The 17,227-nt window shown below is 42.5% G+C and overlaps 1 protein-coding gene across 4 annotated transcripts in view; it reads left to right on the plus strand.

Moving 5' to 3' along the window:
- si:dkey-26c10.5 (uncharacterized protein LOC563797 homolog) overlaps positions 1–17,227 on the plus strand; it is a 28,302-nt gene that overhangs the window by 9,539 nt on the left and 1,536 nt on the right. For 3 of the 4 annotated variants that reach the window (XM_037537039.1, XM_017706111.2, XM_017706112.2), the window contains 4 exons: positions 10,247–10,345; positions 13,432–13,578; positions 14,587–14,759; positions 16,232–16,332. In XM_037537039.1, coding sequence (XP_037392936.1) covers positions 10,247–10,345; positions 13,432–13,578; positions 14,587–14,759; positions 16,232–16,332 — 520 coding nt within the window. Of the gene's footprint in view, positions 1–9,208; positions 9,430–10,246; positions 10,346–13,431; positions 13,579–14,586; positions 14,760–16,231; positions 16,333–17,227 lie in introns of those variants that run through there. The other variant, XM_017706113.2, reaches the window with a different exon arrangement.

The following is a 17,227-nucleotide window of genomic DNA, read 5'->3' on the forward strand; positions in this document are numbered from 1 at the left end:
AGTAGGCTTCATTCGGGGCAGGTCCTCAGCTGACAATACGAGAAGACTATTACATCTAATGTGGTTAAACTCTTCCAGTAAATCTCCCTTGATGCTGAAAAGGCTCTTGACAGGGTAGAGTGGAGCTTTTTGCCTACTGCCCTTACATAGAAAATCCAAAGCAGCTCTTATGACAAATGTTTTAATCTCTCCATTTTTCGGAATTTCCAGAGGAACTCGCCAGGGATGCCCCCTATCACCTTTAATGTTCACAATTTTCCTGGAACCTTTAGCAACATTGATTAGAACGGACTCAAGAATTATGGGAGGGGAGAAAGAACATAAATTAATGTTATATATGGATGATATATTATTATTAATCAATGACCCTAACAGCTCCATACCCCCATTAATGCATATCATACAATCATATTCAGCTCTGTCAGGATATAAAATAAACTGGACTAAATCTGAGGCCATGCCAGTATCTAAGATATGCCATCCACACAGCGTCACCCGATTCGGCTTTAGATGGGTCCCGATTGGAATGAAGTATCTGGGAGTAAAATTGAGCCCTGGAAGAAGTAATGTTGATAAACTATGAACCCTTGTTGGACAAGATAAAAGCCAATTTGGATAATTGGAAAAAGCTGCAGTCCCTTTTGGGGTAAAGTAAATTATTAAGATGATGGTTGCTCCCCAGTTTAACTACATTTCCATGATGATTCCTGTGAATTTTCCAGAGTCTGTCTTTAAGCAGTATGACAAAACTATTAAAGACTTTCTTTGGGAGGGCAAGAGGCCCAGAATTAGAATGAGTAAGATGTGTGCCTCTAGAGAGAGAGGTGGCCTCAGCCTGCCGGATCTGAGGATGTATAATTTATCATTTGAAATGGCCAAGTTGGCTAAACATTGGTGCCGGGTTGATTCCGGGTTAGATTGGGTAAATATAGAGCAAAGCCTGGCCCCACCGTTCCATGCCTTGGACATCCTCTCTCAGCACACAGTGAGGCAGGTGGACTCCAATCCCACACTGTCTCACTCAAAATATGCGTGGACAAAAATTCATAAAGTTTTTAAAATCTCACATCTCAGGCAGCCGTATGCCTCACTTTGGCATAATCCTGAAACACGAATTGGAGAACAAACGGTGTATTTATGTCCTATTCCAATTTTATAAAGAAGTATAACTGTGGAGACAGCAGGAATTTTTGGAAATACTTAAAGATAAGGCACTGTATTCTGGATAAATTCCATACCAGAGAAAGTAACCCTGCGACTGAATATTTAAATCTGCAACAAGAAGCCCACAAAGCATCTACATTCTATAGGACATCTAACCTGTTAACTAGTGATACGTGTGGGAATCTCAGAACACTTCGGCAGAAAGATTTAGGTTGTACTATTGATGACGACGTAGGCAGAAATGTTAGAGAGGCTAAAGGGAAATTCATTCAATAGGAGATTCTACACAGGTACCACTGGACACCATCCAGACTTTATAGAATGGGAATAGTTGATAATGATTTGTCAAATCGTTCTGGGGTCAAATTCTTGAAATGTTGGGAAAATGGTTGGGACTTACATTGCCTCAGCAACCCCGGCTTTGCCTTCTCGGGGACAGAACAGACACTGCTAACGTAACAAATAATGAATTTAATGTAATAAAAGTGGGAATAATTACAGTCGCCAGGGTAACATCACGTGATTGGAAGAGCCCTAAAACTTCGGATTTAAAAGAGTGGATTGACAAACCACAGGGAAGAACCTATGGAAGGAATTTTGGAATCACAACTGAACTGAGCGTGCAAAGGACCTGGTACTGTTGCTGTTATTTGTTGCCCTCCGTCTCTTTCTTTTGATTTCGTCCTAAATGGCTACTTTACAGATTGTAGATGCGAGTCGTGCTGTACCTGCTACAACTTTGGAGATACAAGGTTTTGTTCTGACAACAGCGATATAGTGGCAATTTCTTGAAACTTCACTTTTACTTCAATTTCACTAGGAATTCTCTTCCGTCGTGTTATTTCTAGCTGGCTTGCTAAGCTTAATAACTACTATCAAACCAGTATACTGGGCATTTTCCCCCCGGTATTCAAGCTCTGTAGAAGCAGGTGCGTCACCACATTCGCTGTACGTGTTTCTCCAGAACTCAGTCTTGGTATCGGTTCGTCATTCAATGCAACGTTGTCTTTTATTATCGCTTCATGAAGAAAAACGAACGTGTCGTCTCCGAGGCCAAATCAGGCACCGTTTCTGAATGACCCTCTCTTTTATCTCAGATATGTGTCTGTGTGCTTGTCCTTCTAGAAGGTCCCTCCTGTGAAAGGAAAAGGCCAAAAAGTTAGTCAGTTCAATACTTCATGTGGTAACAAGTCCATTAACTAGGTATATTCAAACTAAATCCAACACTGTGCATGAATGAGTCAAATAAAACTAGTTCAGGTTCTTGTTTCTGCATGAAGTCACTTTCAGGCTGATCATCAATAACCTCGCTCATTAAGACCGCTTCTCCATTCCCGATATAGGCATATAAATCAGAGTACATGCTTTGCGTTCCAGTTCTTTGTTTGTTAGTATGACATGAAAGTTTTTATGAAAATGATGTAATATTATAGGAGCTCTTCATGCAAAGGTCCAGGGGGATTCAAGAGCTCAGAAACGTTTTGGTGCAGCTGCAGATTTAGTGATCAGAGGGGAAATGCAGTGCTTGCTTTGTGTCTTGTGATTTTGGTGATTATGAGCAAATTTCATGACATCTGTCCAAATGTCCAGCATACTGGACACTTAATATAACGTTTCCCAGTAAATGCTGACGCGGCTTTTTTCTGAATTTCTACAAACACCATTTCATTTTATAGTAAATGAGTTTGGGCTGGTTTATGTTTATGAACAGACGCCTACAGATCAACATAGTAAAGGAGCTCATCTGTGATCCTGAGTTTAAAGCCAGTTTTTATTCAACTTAAACTTGGAACTAAGTTGTAAATAAATCTGAAACTGAAACTTTGCTTGTGTGTAAAAAGTGATTTCAGAGCCACTCGGTTCTCCCTGATGGAAACTGTTTACCTTCAGTGTTTTGTGCTTCTGATCATTTTAATAGACGTCAGCGTCACTAATTAATGACGTTCTATTAAAAGACTGGTTTACCAAGAGAGACGCTGGAGGACTTTCACCTGAAATGAGTTCATGAAGCCAGCCTGGTTATAAAAATGATAACAGGACATCAGAGCCAGAATTACTCTTTTAGTACTTTTACTTTATACTTAAGTACATTTGAAGGAAATACTTTAGTACTTTTACTCAAGTGGAGGTCTGAAGGGAGGAACTTCTACTTTTACTGGAGGAATATTTACCTTGGGTGTCTCAACTTTCAGTTACCCAGCCATTATAGCACATAACACCAGTGGCACATAGAAGTTATGAGCAGCGTTATAAACAACATTATTAATAAATGTATTAATATAGTAAGCAGGAGTGGAATCTTCTGCTACCTCGACACGCCTCCTCTCTATTGAGCCTCGACCCAGAGGTGCAGTTTAGTGGAGCTGAAAATGCTGGGTTGGTTAAAAAATACACAATAAGAGTCCTGATAACACCAGCGACCAGAATCTCAGAGACAAATGAATTTGTATAAATGAAATACATATTTTTATACAATGTAATGTTAATGATGTATATAGTAAACATGAATCTGTATACAATTTCACTACTTCCCAAGTTAAACCTCTTCAAAATATTGTTTTATATTAAAAATGTTTTCTTAAATTGAATAATAATAATAATAATAATAATAATAATAGGCGGTGTGATGAAATGTTTTACATACATAGAGCAGCCATGAAAAGAAAAATCTAAGAAATCATAATGAGTTAATGTAATTGAAGTATTTGTAGTTTAATTACAATTTATTTGTAGGTTTTTTTTTACTCTTGGTGATATGCCTGATATATTTGTTTTATATATATATATATATATATATATATATATATATATATATATAATTTATTTATTTATTTATTTATTTTTTTGAAAAGGTTCTTATTTCAGGGCGGCACGGTGGCGTGGTGGGTAGCGCTGTCGCCTCACAGCGAGGAGGGCCTGGGTTCGATTACCCGGCTGGGTGACTGGGGTCCTCTCTGTGTGGGGTCTGCATGTTCTCCCCGTGTCTGCGTGGGTTTCCTCCGGGTTCTCCGGTTTCCTCCCACAGTCCAAAGACATGCAGTCAGGCCAATTGGACATGCTAAACTGCCCCTAGGTGTGAGTGACTGTCTGTGTCTGTCTGTCTGCCCTGTGATGGGCTGGCGACCTGTCCAGGGTGTATCCTGCCTTTCGCCCAAAGACTGCTGGGATAGGCTCCAGCACCCCCCCGCGACCCTGACGGAGAAGTGGCTTAGAAAATGGATGGATGGATGGATGGATGGGTTCTTATTTCAAAAAAGGTTCTATATAGAACCATCTACAGCACTTTCTCTATCTAAAGAGTCATTCAATCGCGCAAAGGTTTCTTTGAGTGTTCATGGTTCCATTTCCTTTACTAAAGAACCAGATTTTGTTGTGCCCTTACCTTGCATCTCTGGTTCTATATAGAACCGTGAGGTCTGTTTAGAACCGTTTCGTGCCCAAATGCTTCTTTGCGCGACGAAACGGTTCTTCAAACTGTTGGAGAACGTGTTGTATAGGGTTCTACATAGAAATGAAAAGAACGGGTTTTTATTGTTACAAGCTTGACGTCGTAACGTTGTAGCAGAACCCTTTGCGGTGCTGTAAAGAGCCAGATACAGCACATTCTCCATTAAATCTGAAGAACCGTTTCACCATGCAGAGAACCGTTTACGCATGACATGGTTCTATATAGAACTAATGGTTTGCTCTACTAGAGAAATCTGGAAGGATTCCTTTTGATGCCTGGTTCCGTGAGGGTTTCGCTGCATGAATCAGGCCTAAGAACCTCCACTGAACTGGAGCTTGTTGTGTGGGAATTACTGTAATTCTCTGTTTGAGTCAGCTTTGTTGACAGTGTTGCCACATCTGTCTCAGCTCTGTCTTGATCTCCAGCCACTTCTGCTGTTTCCATGCAGTTCTCAGAATTCACACTTCCCAAAAAGAGCGCAGCGAAAGAGACTCAGCTGATCTAATTAAGCAATAAAGGACAGAAATCTAAAGAAATTCCCATAAAAACACGTTCCGAGCAGCTGTGCCTTACAACTGTAATAACTCTGGAGCTCAGAAGCTAATGTACAAGGGTTCTTTAGTAAGGCAACGGTTCTGTGCAGAACCATGAGTGCTATACAGATGCTCAAATGGTTCTTTGCATGGTGAAACGGCTCGTCAGATGGATGGAGAATATGCTGCATATGGTTCTATAAAATTCTTAAAACCATGGCTCTTCAAAAGGTTCCTTAGTGAAGTAAAATGGTTCTGCCTAGAACCATGAACAGTCGAAGAGCCCTTTGCACCATTCAAACGTTCTTTGCATGGTGAAATGGTTCTTCAGCTGGATGGAGAACATGTTGTATATGGTTCTATGAACCTTTCTGAGAATGGCTCTGGGTTCTGCTATTCACCCTTTAAAAAGATGGCTCTTCAAAAGGTTCCTTAGTGAAGTAAAATGGTCCTTTGCATGGTGAAAATGTTCTGCAGATTGATGGAGAACGTGTTGAACCCGGAGCCATTCTCAGAACCTCACCTACATATCGCTGTTGTCAGATCAAAACCTCGCATCTCCAAATTGAGAACTTTACAGGAGAAGGAAAAAAAACATACTTCACTTTTAATGGAAGTCAATGGAACCAGACGTCTTTTACACACAATATAAAAGGACCGTTGGCATTTCCAAATGATGACAAACACTGAAAAACGACAAAAACGGGAGATACGAGTTTTTGTCCCAACAGCAGCGATCTATAAAAACACACACTATATATCTTAAAACAATCTCAGGTATTCATAATCGCTCTAATATCTTTAATATAGCATCTTTCTGAGGGAGCTTTTAGAGGTGGACGTCTGGTTCCTATCACCACCACTGTGAACAGCTCTCTAGTTTCTCTAGGACGGAGCTTTTCACGCCAAACCGCTCTGAGGGACTTCATTAATGCCTTAATTTAATTATGCAGAAGTTTTTTTTTATAATTCTTTATTTATCGTATTTGTGTTTTTTCATAACAAAAACCCCATCAAATAAAATAAAAAAAGAGAAAATAATAATAATAATAATAATAATAATAATAATAATAATAATAATAGATACACATACATATAAAATAAATAAATAATGGTCACAATACATATCCTGTAACTGCCCAATCACAACAGATGGTGCCAGCTACATTATGCAGAAGTTCTGAAAAATCCTTTAAGTAATCTCGAATAGACGTGCTTATGCGAGACTGGATGTCACAGGTTGCCTATACACTCTCAGAAAAAGAGGTACGACACTGTCGCTGGGGCAGAACCCTTCTTGTCACTGGGGTGGTACCCTCAGGGGTCCATCTCGGTGCATTTAGTCAGGGATCATAACTGAACCAGAATCCACTGAAATGATATTTTCTACATTTTACGGCATTTGGCTGACGCTCTTATCCAGAGCGACTTACAATTGGATCATTTTACACAGGGAGGCCAAGGTGGTGTTAGGAGTCTTGCCCAAGGACTCTTATTGGTGTAGTGTAGGGGGCTGACCCAGGCGGGGCACTGAACCCCAGTCTACAGGGTAGAAGGCTGAGGTGTTAACCACTACACTAACCAACCACCATTTTCCAAGTTGTACTGACTCCACACATCCTGCCTCGCCTCCAGGCTTTTTGTTAAATGGTTCTGTTCTAAAATCTTAGTTTATAAAAAGATACGAATATCTACTTTTCCACTGGGAAAAACTGATTTAAGGTACACAATCGGACCTGTTGCACCTTTGAGGGAACATTTACATAATTTGAACCTTGATGAACGAATCGTGTACCTGCATGGTACCTTTATCTGTAACAGTGTAGACATGTTGTGTAAAATCCCGTAAAATCCCGACCCCGACACCAAGTGACGCTTCCAAACTGTAGCGCGTTGGGAAAGAACTGAGACTGGGCTGCTTTGTTTTGTTCATTTGACACACTTACTGACACCAAATCACACTCCATCGTGTAATGAACAGCAGGCGAAGCTGCAGCTTATCACTACAAGACAAGGCCGGCTCTGTTTTGTCTGCCTCCAGGTCCTGCAAAACAGGCCTGTATCTTCTGTTTAGGCTGCTGAGTCATCAAGTTGCAGCCCGAGGATCTAGAAACAGGTAAAGTTGGAATGATTCACCCACGATCTGGTTGGTGTTTTGATTCTGAGGCCCACATTCAATTGGACTGTTGATTCTTTGTGTTGAAAACATCTGGATTCTTCTTAGCTCTGATCAGATCCTACACAGGGCCCAGTTTCCTCAAGAGCACTCAGGCATCTTCACTGGTGGAGCGAGAGAGAGAGAGAGAGAGTGCTCCGTGTGATGCTCGCTCTGCCGCTTATCTCTGCGCCGAGACGCTCTCAGGAAACCCAGCCCGGATCCGTGTGGCTCAAATAAGCACGTTTGCTCAGAGTAGAGCTTCAGTGCGAGCCGCGCCGCCCTCGACCAAAACAAACAGCAAAGATCACAAACCCTAGAGTTTATAAACGACGATAAACAAGAAAGAATCCGGTCATTTGTGCGCGGGCGTGTCCACTGTATAAGCCCCTGAATAACCCTCCTAGGGTGCCTGGATTAGATCATAGACCCCTGAAGTTGTTGGCTGTCATGTCCATATAAGGAAATCTGGGGCTAAGCTGGTTTTCTCTATGGGAAAAATTACATTTTTCGAAAGTCTATTATCGCGGCCAGTGGTGGCCAAACTGTGGCCTAAAACTGCCAAAGTAACTTTACCCCCCCTTAACAATGGATGCTGGGGCAATTTGGTGAGGTTGCCAGTCTTATGGCAGTTTAGTGCACTGCGGTGTTCGCTTACAAGTGGACTGTGCATCGTATTAATGTGACTGTTCATGATAACTCGAAGAAAAACTGCTCTGACTGATTTCCTAATATGGGCATAAGACAGACGGAAGATGCCTGGAAGAGGCTGCTAAAGCTCCATCACGGCACGTAGTGACATGTAGAGCACCTACAGGTAGGAGTCCAGCATGTGCTAAGACTGTTTACTACCTCAGTGTTTATTCTGCGCTCACTTCGGAGATTTAGTACCGCGTTTTAGGCCAAAAGGATCCGAACAGGGAAGAACAGAGTCTAACAGTCTTCAGCTCCTGTGCTCACAGACGCTAAATGTACTAAGAAGCTCTAGAACAGTTTTCCAAGTCACTCTTCTTCAGTTTGAGCCTTTACTACACTGAGAACCCTTCTACTGGACTGTGGTTTCATCTCCTCCATCCAGCTCTATTTTTAGGCCAGACAACAAAAGGGGCAAACAGAGCCGGCACTGTGTTTAAGGGGAATTCCACCAAATCTTCAAAATTTCTGCACGGTGCACAATATGCAGTGGTTGAGATGTAAACAGAGTTTGTTTAGAGCGCTTTGATGTGAAAGGATTCACTGCAGAGAACCTTACCGAGACGTCTTTACGTTGGTGGTGATAGGAACCGGGGGTCCTGATGCCTACAATGTAAATACAGGCATTTTATTTACGATCCAAAAACTATAGCTACTGACTGTATAGCTGCACTCTGTAGATCTACAGTTACAGACTGTAGTCCATCTGTTTCTCTGATACTCTGTTACCCTGTTCTTCAGTGGTCAGGACCCCCATGGACCCTCACAGAGCAGGTGCTATTTGGGTGGTGGGTCATTCTCAGCACTGCAGTAACGCTGACGTGGTGGCGGTGTGTTGTGCTGGTGTGAGTGGATCAGACACAGCAGTGCTGCTGGAGTTTTTAAACACTGTGTCCACTCACTGTCCACTCTATTAGACACTCCTATCTCGTCGGTTCATCTGCTGCTGCACCGTTTGTGTTGGTCATCCTCTAGTCCTTCATCAGTGGTCACAGGACCACGCAAATTTTTGGTTGGCGGACTATTCTCAGTCCAGAAGCTGCAGGCTTCTGGCTCCCATCACTACTACTGTGAACTTTTCTGAGTTTGGTCTCCACAGTGGAGCCTTTCACACCAAACCACTCTGAATCAGACAACAACAAAAAATTGGAAAAGTCCACGGAGTTGCCCTTTAATTCCAAGTCCTATCTATAGACGGGTTGCCATAGAAACAAGGGGAGGAAAAAACCCACTCCAAAATTTGTGGGCTGCGTTTAAAGGGGCTGAAGGAAGACAAGCTCGGCTCCCCCAGCGCAGCTCACGACGGAAAACAGCCCGAAAGACTGAAAGAGGATTATTTAGTTCAGCCATGTACGTGAAATTTTGTAATTTCGGAAACTACGCCGACGAGAAAGCGCTGGCTGCGTCCAAACAGCCGCCGGGCACGGCGAGCACAGGTGAGGGGGGGCTGAAAAACCGCAGACGACACGAATTAAAATCCCCGTTTGTCATTTAATCGATATAACATCATATACATATACTGGCTTTATTCATTTATGCAGCAGCCCGGCTTAAGTTCATGTTTAAACTCATGTTTTTCGAACTCGACGTTCCACCTTAAATGGTGCGGCAGTTCCAGTCGGGCGCCGGAGGTGGTAGCGTAATAAGGTAATGTAACCGCAGCTGCGTTTAAGGTGGAACGTCGAATTCGGTGAGCAACTTGTATCAGCGGACATGTTAGCCAAATGCTAAACGGTTTATCTCGCGTTTGTGCTCATTTATTTTGTTCAGTTGTTTACAAGAAGGTCAGCCTGCAGTTAGAGAGGACACCTGCTTTATTTTCTGCCGTAGTCAAACTGTCGAACTGGCCGTTCCACCTTAAAATGACGCAGCAGTTCCATTGAGGTGCCTGAGGTAGCAGCGTAGAGGTAGTGTAACGGATGCACCGTTTAAGGTGGACCGTCGAATTTCAAAAACAGGCTGGCGAATTAGGAAAGCAGCGTGTGTTAGCCTTAATGCTAAACTATTTATCTCCATTTTTCTCATTTATTGTGTTTAGTTGTTTGCAGGAAGGTGAGCCTGCGGTTAGAGACCTGTCGCCTTATTTTCTGCCATAGCCAAGCTGTCGAACCCGCCGTTCCACCTTAAATGGTGTAGCAGTTACAGTAACTGCGGCACCGTTTAAGGTGGAACGGCGAATTAGGAAATGCTAGCCTGTTATCAGCGCCGGCTGAGCTGTTTATCTCGTGTTTTGTGCTTCATTGTTTTGTTTAGATGTTTACAGGAAGGTCCGTTTGTACCGGAGACTCTGCGTCGCTCTCCTCATCGTCTGTGTTGTGCTGCTGGCTGTGCTTCTGGCGCTCGCTGTGAAATGTAAGTACAGTTTTATTACATTGATGATTCAGACAAACAAACAAACACAAACAAACCAAACAGCCTATTACAAACAAACAAATAGCCTATTACAAACAAATAGCCTATTACAAACAAATAGCCTATTACAAACAAATAGCCTAACGCAAACAAACAGCCTATTACAAACCAGCAGCATATTATAAACAAACAAACAGCCCATTATAAACAAACAGCCTATTACGAACAAACAACCTATTATAAACAAATAGCCAACACAAACAAAACAGCATAACGCAAACAAACAGCATAATATAAACAAACAGCCTAATATAAACAAACAGCCTATTACAAACCAGCAGCATATTATAAACAAACAAACAGCCTATTACAAACCAGCAGCATAACGCAAACAAACAGCCTATTATAAACAAAAAGTACATAAAGTAGAATAAAAATGAAAAGGCAAATAAAACAGAGGACTTGGGTGTTATTAAACTCCGCTTTCTCCAGGGTGTGTCTTGGTTTGTCCATCTGAATTTATGTGACCAAATCATATAGTAAATTATTCAGTAACTGCATGAAATAAACGTACATTTTTTATAAAACCTCCCCTCAAATCAACAGAACGTGTGTTTTATGATCTCCACACATCACTACATGCTTACGATTTACTGCTGAAAGCCAAAAATCTCCGCCGCTCTTTGTGTTGTTCTCTAAAAGTGATGTTTCCAGAGCAGATCACTGAAGAGACGGCGTCTGTTTATAGTTTAGAGCCCAGATTTGGGGAAAAACGGCTCGACTTTCAGTAGAAAAACAAAGTTCAGCTTCTTTTATTATAAGGGTTTAAAATGACATCACCGTCTATTAGACTGGAGAGAAGAGCTACAGCCTCACACGACGCCCAGCTTCTGAATGGAGCTTATGGAACATGAACGTTATGGAGAACAGGACGAAGTGTGGTGGTTCCAAGGAGTTGAGGCTGCCAGTCAAGTGCAGTAATAGAGGGCTTATAATCGCAGACACAGAATAAGATAAATATTTGTAACCTGGATTTAAAAGTCACTGTGTTTGGGCTTATCTAAGGTTTTCTGGTAGTTTGGTCCAGTTGTAGCAGCGTAACGGATCCATGCTGCTTTAGCTTGTTCTAGTCTGGACACTGGGCTCCTGAGTCCATGGATCTAAAACAACGTTCAGTCTACTGAACTGAGTTTAGCAGGAACTGCATATTCGCTCATCCCCAACACAGAGACGGGAAACAGGCGTTATGTCTGAAATCATGTTGAAAGCGCTGATGCAACTCTAAAGATGTTCCAAAATTTCTGTATAATAGTGGTTGAGATGTAAACAGAGTCATTCAGAGTGGTTTGGAGAACTTATTGCTCTGCAGAAACACATCCTTCTGCTTTCTAAAAGTGATTAGAAACTATTTTAACTTTTCCTTTTTAGCCGTTGAGCTCCATTCACTCCCATTCATTGAGGACTCCCTCGCAGGCGCCCTCTGCTGTTCAGCAGTCCTGTTTTTGATATAACGAGGGAAGTAGGAAGTGGCCAGGCTCCTCATTAATCAGCTCTGGTTTGGTGTGAAATGGTTGATTGTAGAGACTCAGATTTCCTCACAGTGGTGGTGATGGGAACCAGGGGTCACAATGTCCACAACACAAATATAGACATTTTATTTACTCTCCAGAACCACCAGTGAACCTACACAAGTCTTCTGAGTTTTTATGTGTAGCATTAATATATAAAATAAATTTCCTCTGGGGACGATTCATTTAGCGCTGTTTTGATAGTTCAGTGGCCGAGATGCTCCCATCTGTCTTACATCTATTAAATTTGGATTAAAATATATTTTAGACCAAATGTCTTCCGTAAAACTGCTAGGGGGCTTTAAGAGGGGGACGTCTGGTTCCTATCACCACCACTGTGAACAGTTCTGACTGGGTAAGTCTCTCTAGAACGGAGCATTTCACACCAAACCGCCCTGAACGACTCTGTTTACATCTCACCCATTTAATTGTGTGGAAATTTTGAAAAATTGGTGGAGTTTCCATTTGAAAGTGTAAAGTATAGCGCCCCTGCTGGCCAGTCGGTGTAAAGACAGCTGAATGCTTTTGTATATTTGTAACAAATGTAAAACAAATTTGTAAAAGTTTTTATACACGTTTAAAGAAAAATAGATGGAAGAAGCAAGTTCAGAAAATCAGATGTGCATCATGTTGCAGATGATCTGTGAAAGCTTTTAATACGTTTTCAATATAATCTTCAAATAAATTAAAGTTTAACTTTACATTGAAACGTGGATATAAACGTCAATTTGATTACATTCTTTGTTTAGCTTTTTTTTATGGCCAGTAAATTGTGAAGTTTCAAAGTAATGAATTGTTCATTATTCCTGTAAAGGAAGAGGTTCAGTCATTAGTCAAATTACACGTTTTATTTATACATCCTTTACAGTGAACACACTTTACGCACAATTGCTGTTTATTTGCTGAGTGTAACATATTGCAAAAGAATAAAGCATAAAAATTTGGCCTGTATGACAGTTACGTCACGATTGGCCCCTCCCAGTCCGGTCCATGTGCTTTTTGTTTTGATCCCAGTCCGGCCCCTTGTTTAGTGACTCCGCCCCTGATTATTCCCACCCGTGTCTTGTGATCCTTAGTTAGCCCGCATGTATTTAAGCCCCGTGTTTTCCCGGGTGTGTTTGCAGGTCTTTGATGTTGGTTAGATGTTCTGTACAATTCTGGATGTGTGTTCTTCGTCATATCTGTCCACCCCAAGCTCGGTATTGATTATTGGAACCTGGACTGGCGATAAAAGTCGCTTATCTTAGCACATGCGTCGGCCTCCTCGCTCCCCGGCGTTACAAGTTACAGCAGATCTTGTTTAATATGGAAATTTCCAAAATTTTATGCTCAACAATTAAACAAATGTCTAGAAAAACCTGGTATTTAAGTGCGGTCCCTGTAGAGGACGTGTTCATTTAGCTTCGCTTAGAAAATCAAAGTGTGTAGTTTGACCGTTTGACCAGGGGGGTATGCATGTTTTAGCTGTCGGTCGACTAATGAATCGTGTTTGAAGTGATTTTCTTTCTCGATGTCCAGTGTCCGAAGCACAGTCCAGTCAGCGGTATCAACCGGCAGCCGAGAGCTCCACAGCACCAGCGAGTTGCAGCCTCCAAACATGTGAGGCCTTGTTTCCAACACTGATGGCCTCGCACCACAGCGGGGAGGCAGGAGAACCCCAGCACGGTCAGTCTGCAGATCTTCATCTAAAACCAACCGCACCTAAATCACCACATGGTTTCTGAAACTGAATGACACAGCAGTGTCTATAAAGCTGGACCGAGAAAAAGCTCTGGATATCACTGGTGAACTGTGACCATTAGAGCTTAGAAACTTTCCGGCGAAACTGTTTTGAATTTTCCAGCGCAGCAGAGAACGTAACTGCTGGAGTATTTAAGGTGGAACGGAAAATTCACCGGAGCTCGATTAAACACAGACACGTCAAGCTTTTAAAAGACTTTCCGTGTTTTATCCAAAGCCAATAACGGACACATTAGTGTGTGATTTACCTTGTAGCAGTTTCACAGTGACCATCAGGAGGGAGATCTGATCTAGAGCCGCCAACACAGTTTTCCAGACCACTGTTTGTATTCCATCTGCAGTGTATCTGGGACTTTCAGATGGCCTGGCCCTGCTGTGGCTCCACGGCTGAATCAGATCGGAGAATTATTTTATTATTACCTACTTTTACAGTAAAATAAAGCTCTGCTGATCCTTCAACTCAGTTTAACAGTAAATGGTCTTAAACGCTGGAGTTAATGTAGAACTGCTGATTCACCCTTTAACCCTGAAGATCAGCGCAGACGGCTGGTCACCATTACAGTAACCTAGCAGCTCATGAAAAGACAAAGAGAGAGATTTAAGACGAACATCTCTTGCCATTGTTCTGAATAGACGCACTATTAGTGTGTACTATACTAGTAAGGTAGTATGTGATGACCAGGGCCAGCGGCCTAGAGGGGAAGAGTGGGGAGCCATCAGCCGGAAGGCTGCAAGTTCAAGTCCCGTAACTGACCAGGTATGCTTGGTTGTGGCTTTGGGCAAGGTACTTAACCCCCTTAACCACTGAACCAGTAAAGGGCATAACATGTGGTGATTCAGGCGCTTCAGTTAAAGCTTCTATTTAAAATGGTGCGATTTGGCTGATTCATCGCTTTAACACCACCTCCACCCCCTCCACCCTCCCCCCTCCAGTTGTTGCAGACAATCATGCAGGACTGGTGTGCTCCGAGTGTGGAAAAGGCTGGCTCAAGTATGACGACTCCTGCTACCTGCTGTCTCGGGTGCGCCGCACTTGGCAGGAGAGCAGGGAGGAGTGCCTGAAGTTGGGAGGAGACCTGACCGTCATTCGCAGCGAACGTGTGCAGGTCGGTCAGTCATTCAGCTCCACATCCACTATTTAAAGGGTCTCCCGTTCAAGGAAAACCAACATTTCCTCACTTTTTTGCTTTGTTTGGAAAAGTTTCACAACATACCGTTCCCTCGCCGGCTGTGACAGCAGGCCGTTTTGATGATGATAGCTTTGTCAGGCCTGTCATAATTATTATATAATCACCTACTCGATATTATTTGAGGTCATTTATTGAAGCTGACCGTTGTCATGTTCCACAGTCGTTAGTGTAACGGGACGGCGGGGAGGCGCACCCAAGCGCAGAACTGAAAGCCAGTAAAGAAAGGAGGTTTATTGGGGCGTTCGAACCACTGCTGTACCGATCGGCGGCCCGTGGCACTACCACTGTACCACCAGGGTTGACGCCATTCATGGAAGGGAAAGAAAAACGGCGGGAATGTTAAACGAAGGAACGCTAGGACCAGCGTGCTCAAACAAAGGCTGAGGTAGAAAAGGCAAATAAAAGATGATGAGAACACAAAAGACCCTGCCCCCGGGATTATGACGGGAAGGCAGACTTTAGGCTTCCCTTCACTTGTTTACTCTGGGAGAAAACGCCTTTTGTTTGGCTTGGATTTGTTTTTTTGCGAGTAATTTGGGGGCAATTACACACGTTCTTTTTCCAGCCCTCTTCTTCTCCTCTCTTTATTTTTGGGGTCAGTTTCTCTTCTCAGCCCTCTTTTTAGTTTTGGAGCCTTTTCTTTTCAAACACTAAGTACCATACCGGTCACCCCTCTACAAAGGTGTGACAAACACTGCTGTTGGCCGCAGCTTTAAGTAGGGGAGCCCACAGGTGTATTGAGTGAGCCTAATTAGTCTGTGGCTCCTCACCACCGTCGCCCCCTGCTGGCAGCAGGCAGTGCAGGCTGGGCACCTTGCTGCAGTCGCCCTCTGCTGCGCTGGGCTGGGGCAGTAAATCAGTAAATAAACTTGGTGCTCTGACGTGTTTAGAGGGCAGTGACGTTTACTTAGCCGAAGGGTTTAAATATTCCTCATCTTCTCGACGTTTGTTCATATTGTCAGGTAAAGAGGTGCGAGGTTTATACGTTTACGACGCGTCTTCTTCTGTGAGTTTATTGGCTGATTGTAAAGCAGAAATCTGATGACTGTCTGACTCGTTTACCCCTGGAGTTTCCCCATCCTCTGATTTCTCAAGTGCATGTTGATCAGTGTTGATGTTGATGCTGAACCAGTGTTGGCATCATAGCTAGAATGCAAGAAGGCTCATCAGCCAGTTTGGTTTTCAAATTTCAGGTTTGCACCTCTTGCATAAACAAGCGAAGACATAACATCGTTATCACAGTTGTTTACTTGATCGTTATTAATATGTCATGATGGTGACAGGCCTGTGGTGGGTGTGTAAGAAAGTGTATGATATGGGCCCTTTAAACGCGCCACTGCTGGTCTGTGTCTGTGTTTTATGCTGATTGTTACGTCTGATTTCTGTAGAGATTTCTGACTAACAAGGGACTCATGCAGTACTGGATCGGTCTCCACCGTTCAGAAACGCAGGAGTGGACCTGGATTAACAACACCGCTCTAACCACGGGGTGAGAAACGCAATATAACACCAAATCCTGTTAATGTAGAATCTTCTAAACACACATTACAACAAAGATTTTATCACATTTTTATAAGAACTGATAATCAGATACGTAACTGATTTAATAAACTAGATGATCATACAGCAAAACATTTTAATTTATACAGTACTGAGCAAAAGTCAAAGAGCACCCCACACTTATTTAATCCCCAGTCGAAACGGCCATGAAGTACAAGTTATTTTCTGAGCAGTTATTTGTGCGTTAATGTTTAGGGGGTTGGGTGTCCTGATTGTTGCTGGGCTAGAGGGGTAGGGCGAAGTGTGGGGGGCTTCACGGCCCTCCAGACGGAGGTTTTTCCGAGTCACACTCCAAACGGTGTGTTATGAGGGAAAAAAAGCAAAACGGGCAAGACGGCTGAACAAGAGACCAAAGAAACCACCAAAGGCCAGAATTCTCTTCATTAAAGAATTACAGTAACCATCGTATTATCTTAGTTTCATATGGGTTCATATGGTTTTGATGAGTTACAGCCCTTTTTTTCTCATTTGAAAGCATGCAATGACAACATACAATCCCATGAACGTGTTAATTTCCAGTTGTATATCCTTTCGTACACCTTGTGATCTATACCTCTCCGTCTTTATTCTTCTTTAAATTATATATATATATATATATATATATATATATATATATATATATATATATATATAGATATAGATATATATAGATATATATATGTATATGAGTAGTCACTTTAGTTAGCCCATTTTTACCAGAATTTTAGGTTGGTTAGTGTAGTGGTTAACACCTCTGCCTTCTATGCTGTAGACTGGGGTTCAGTGCCCCGCCTGGGTAAACACCCTGCACTATACCAATAAGAGTCCTTGGGCAAGACTCCTAA

This window comes from Pygocentrus nattereri, chromosome 3 (genome assembly GCF_015220715.1).
Source record: "Pygocentrus nattereri isolate fPygNat1 chromosome 3, fPygNat1.pri, whole genome shotgun sequence".
NCBI classification, from domain to species: Eukaryota; Metazoa; Chordata; class Actinopteri; order Characiformes; family Serrasalmidae; genus Pygocentrus; species Pygocentrus nattereri.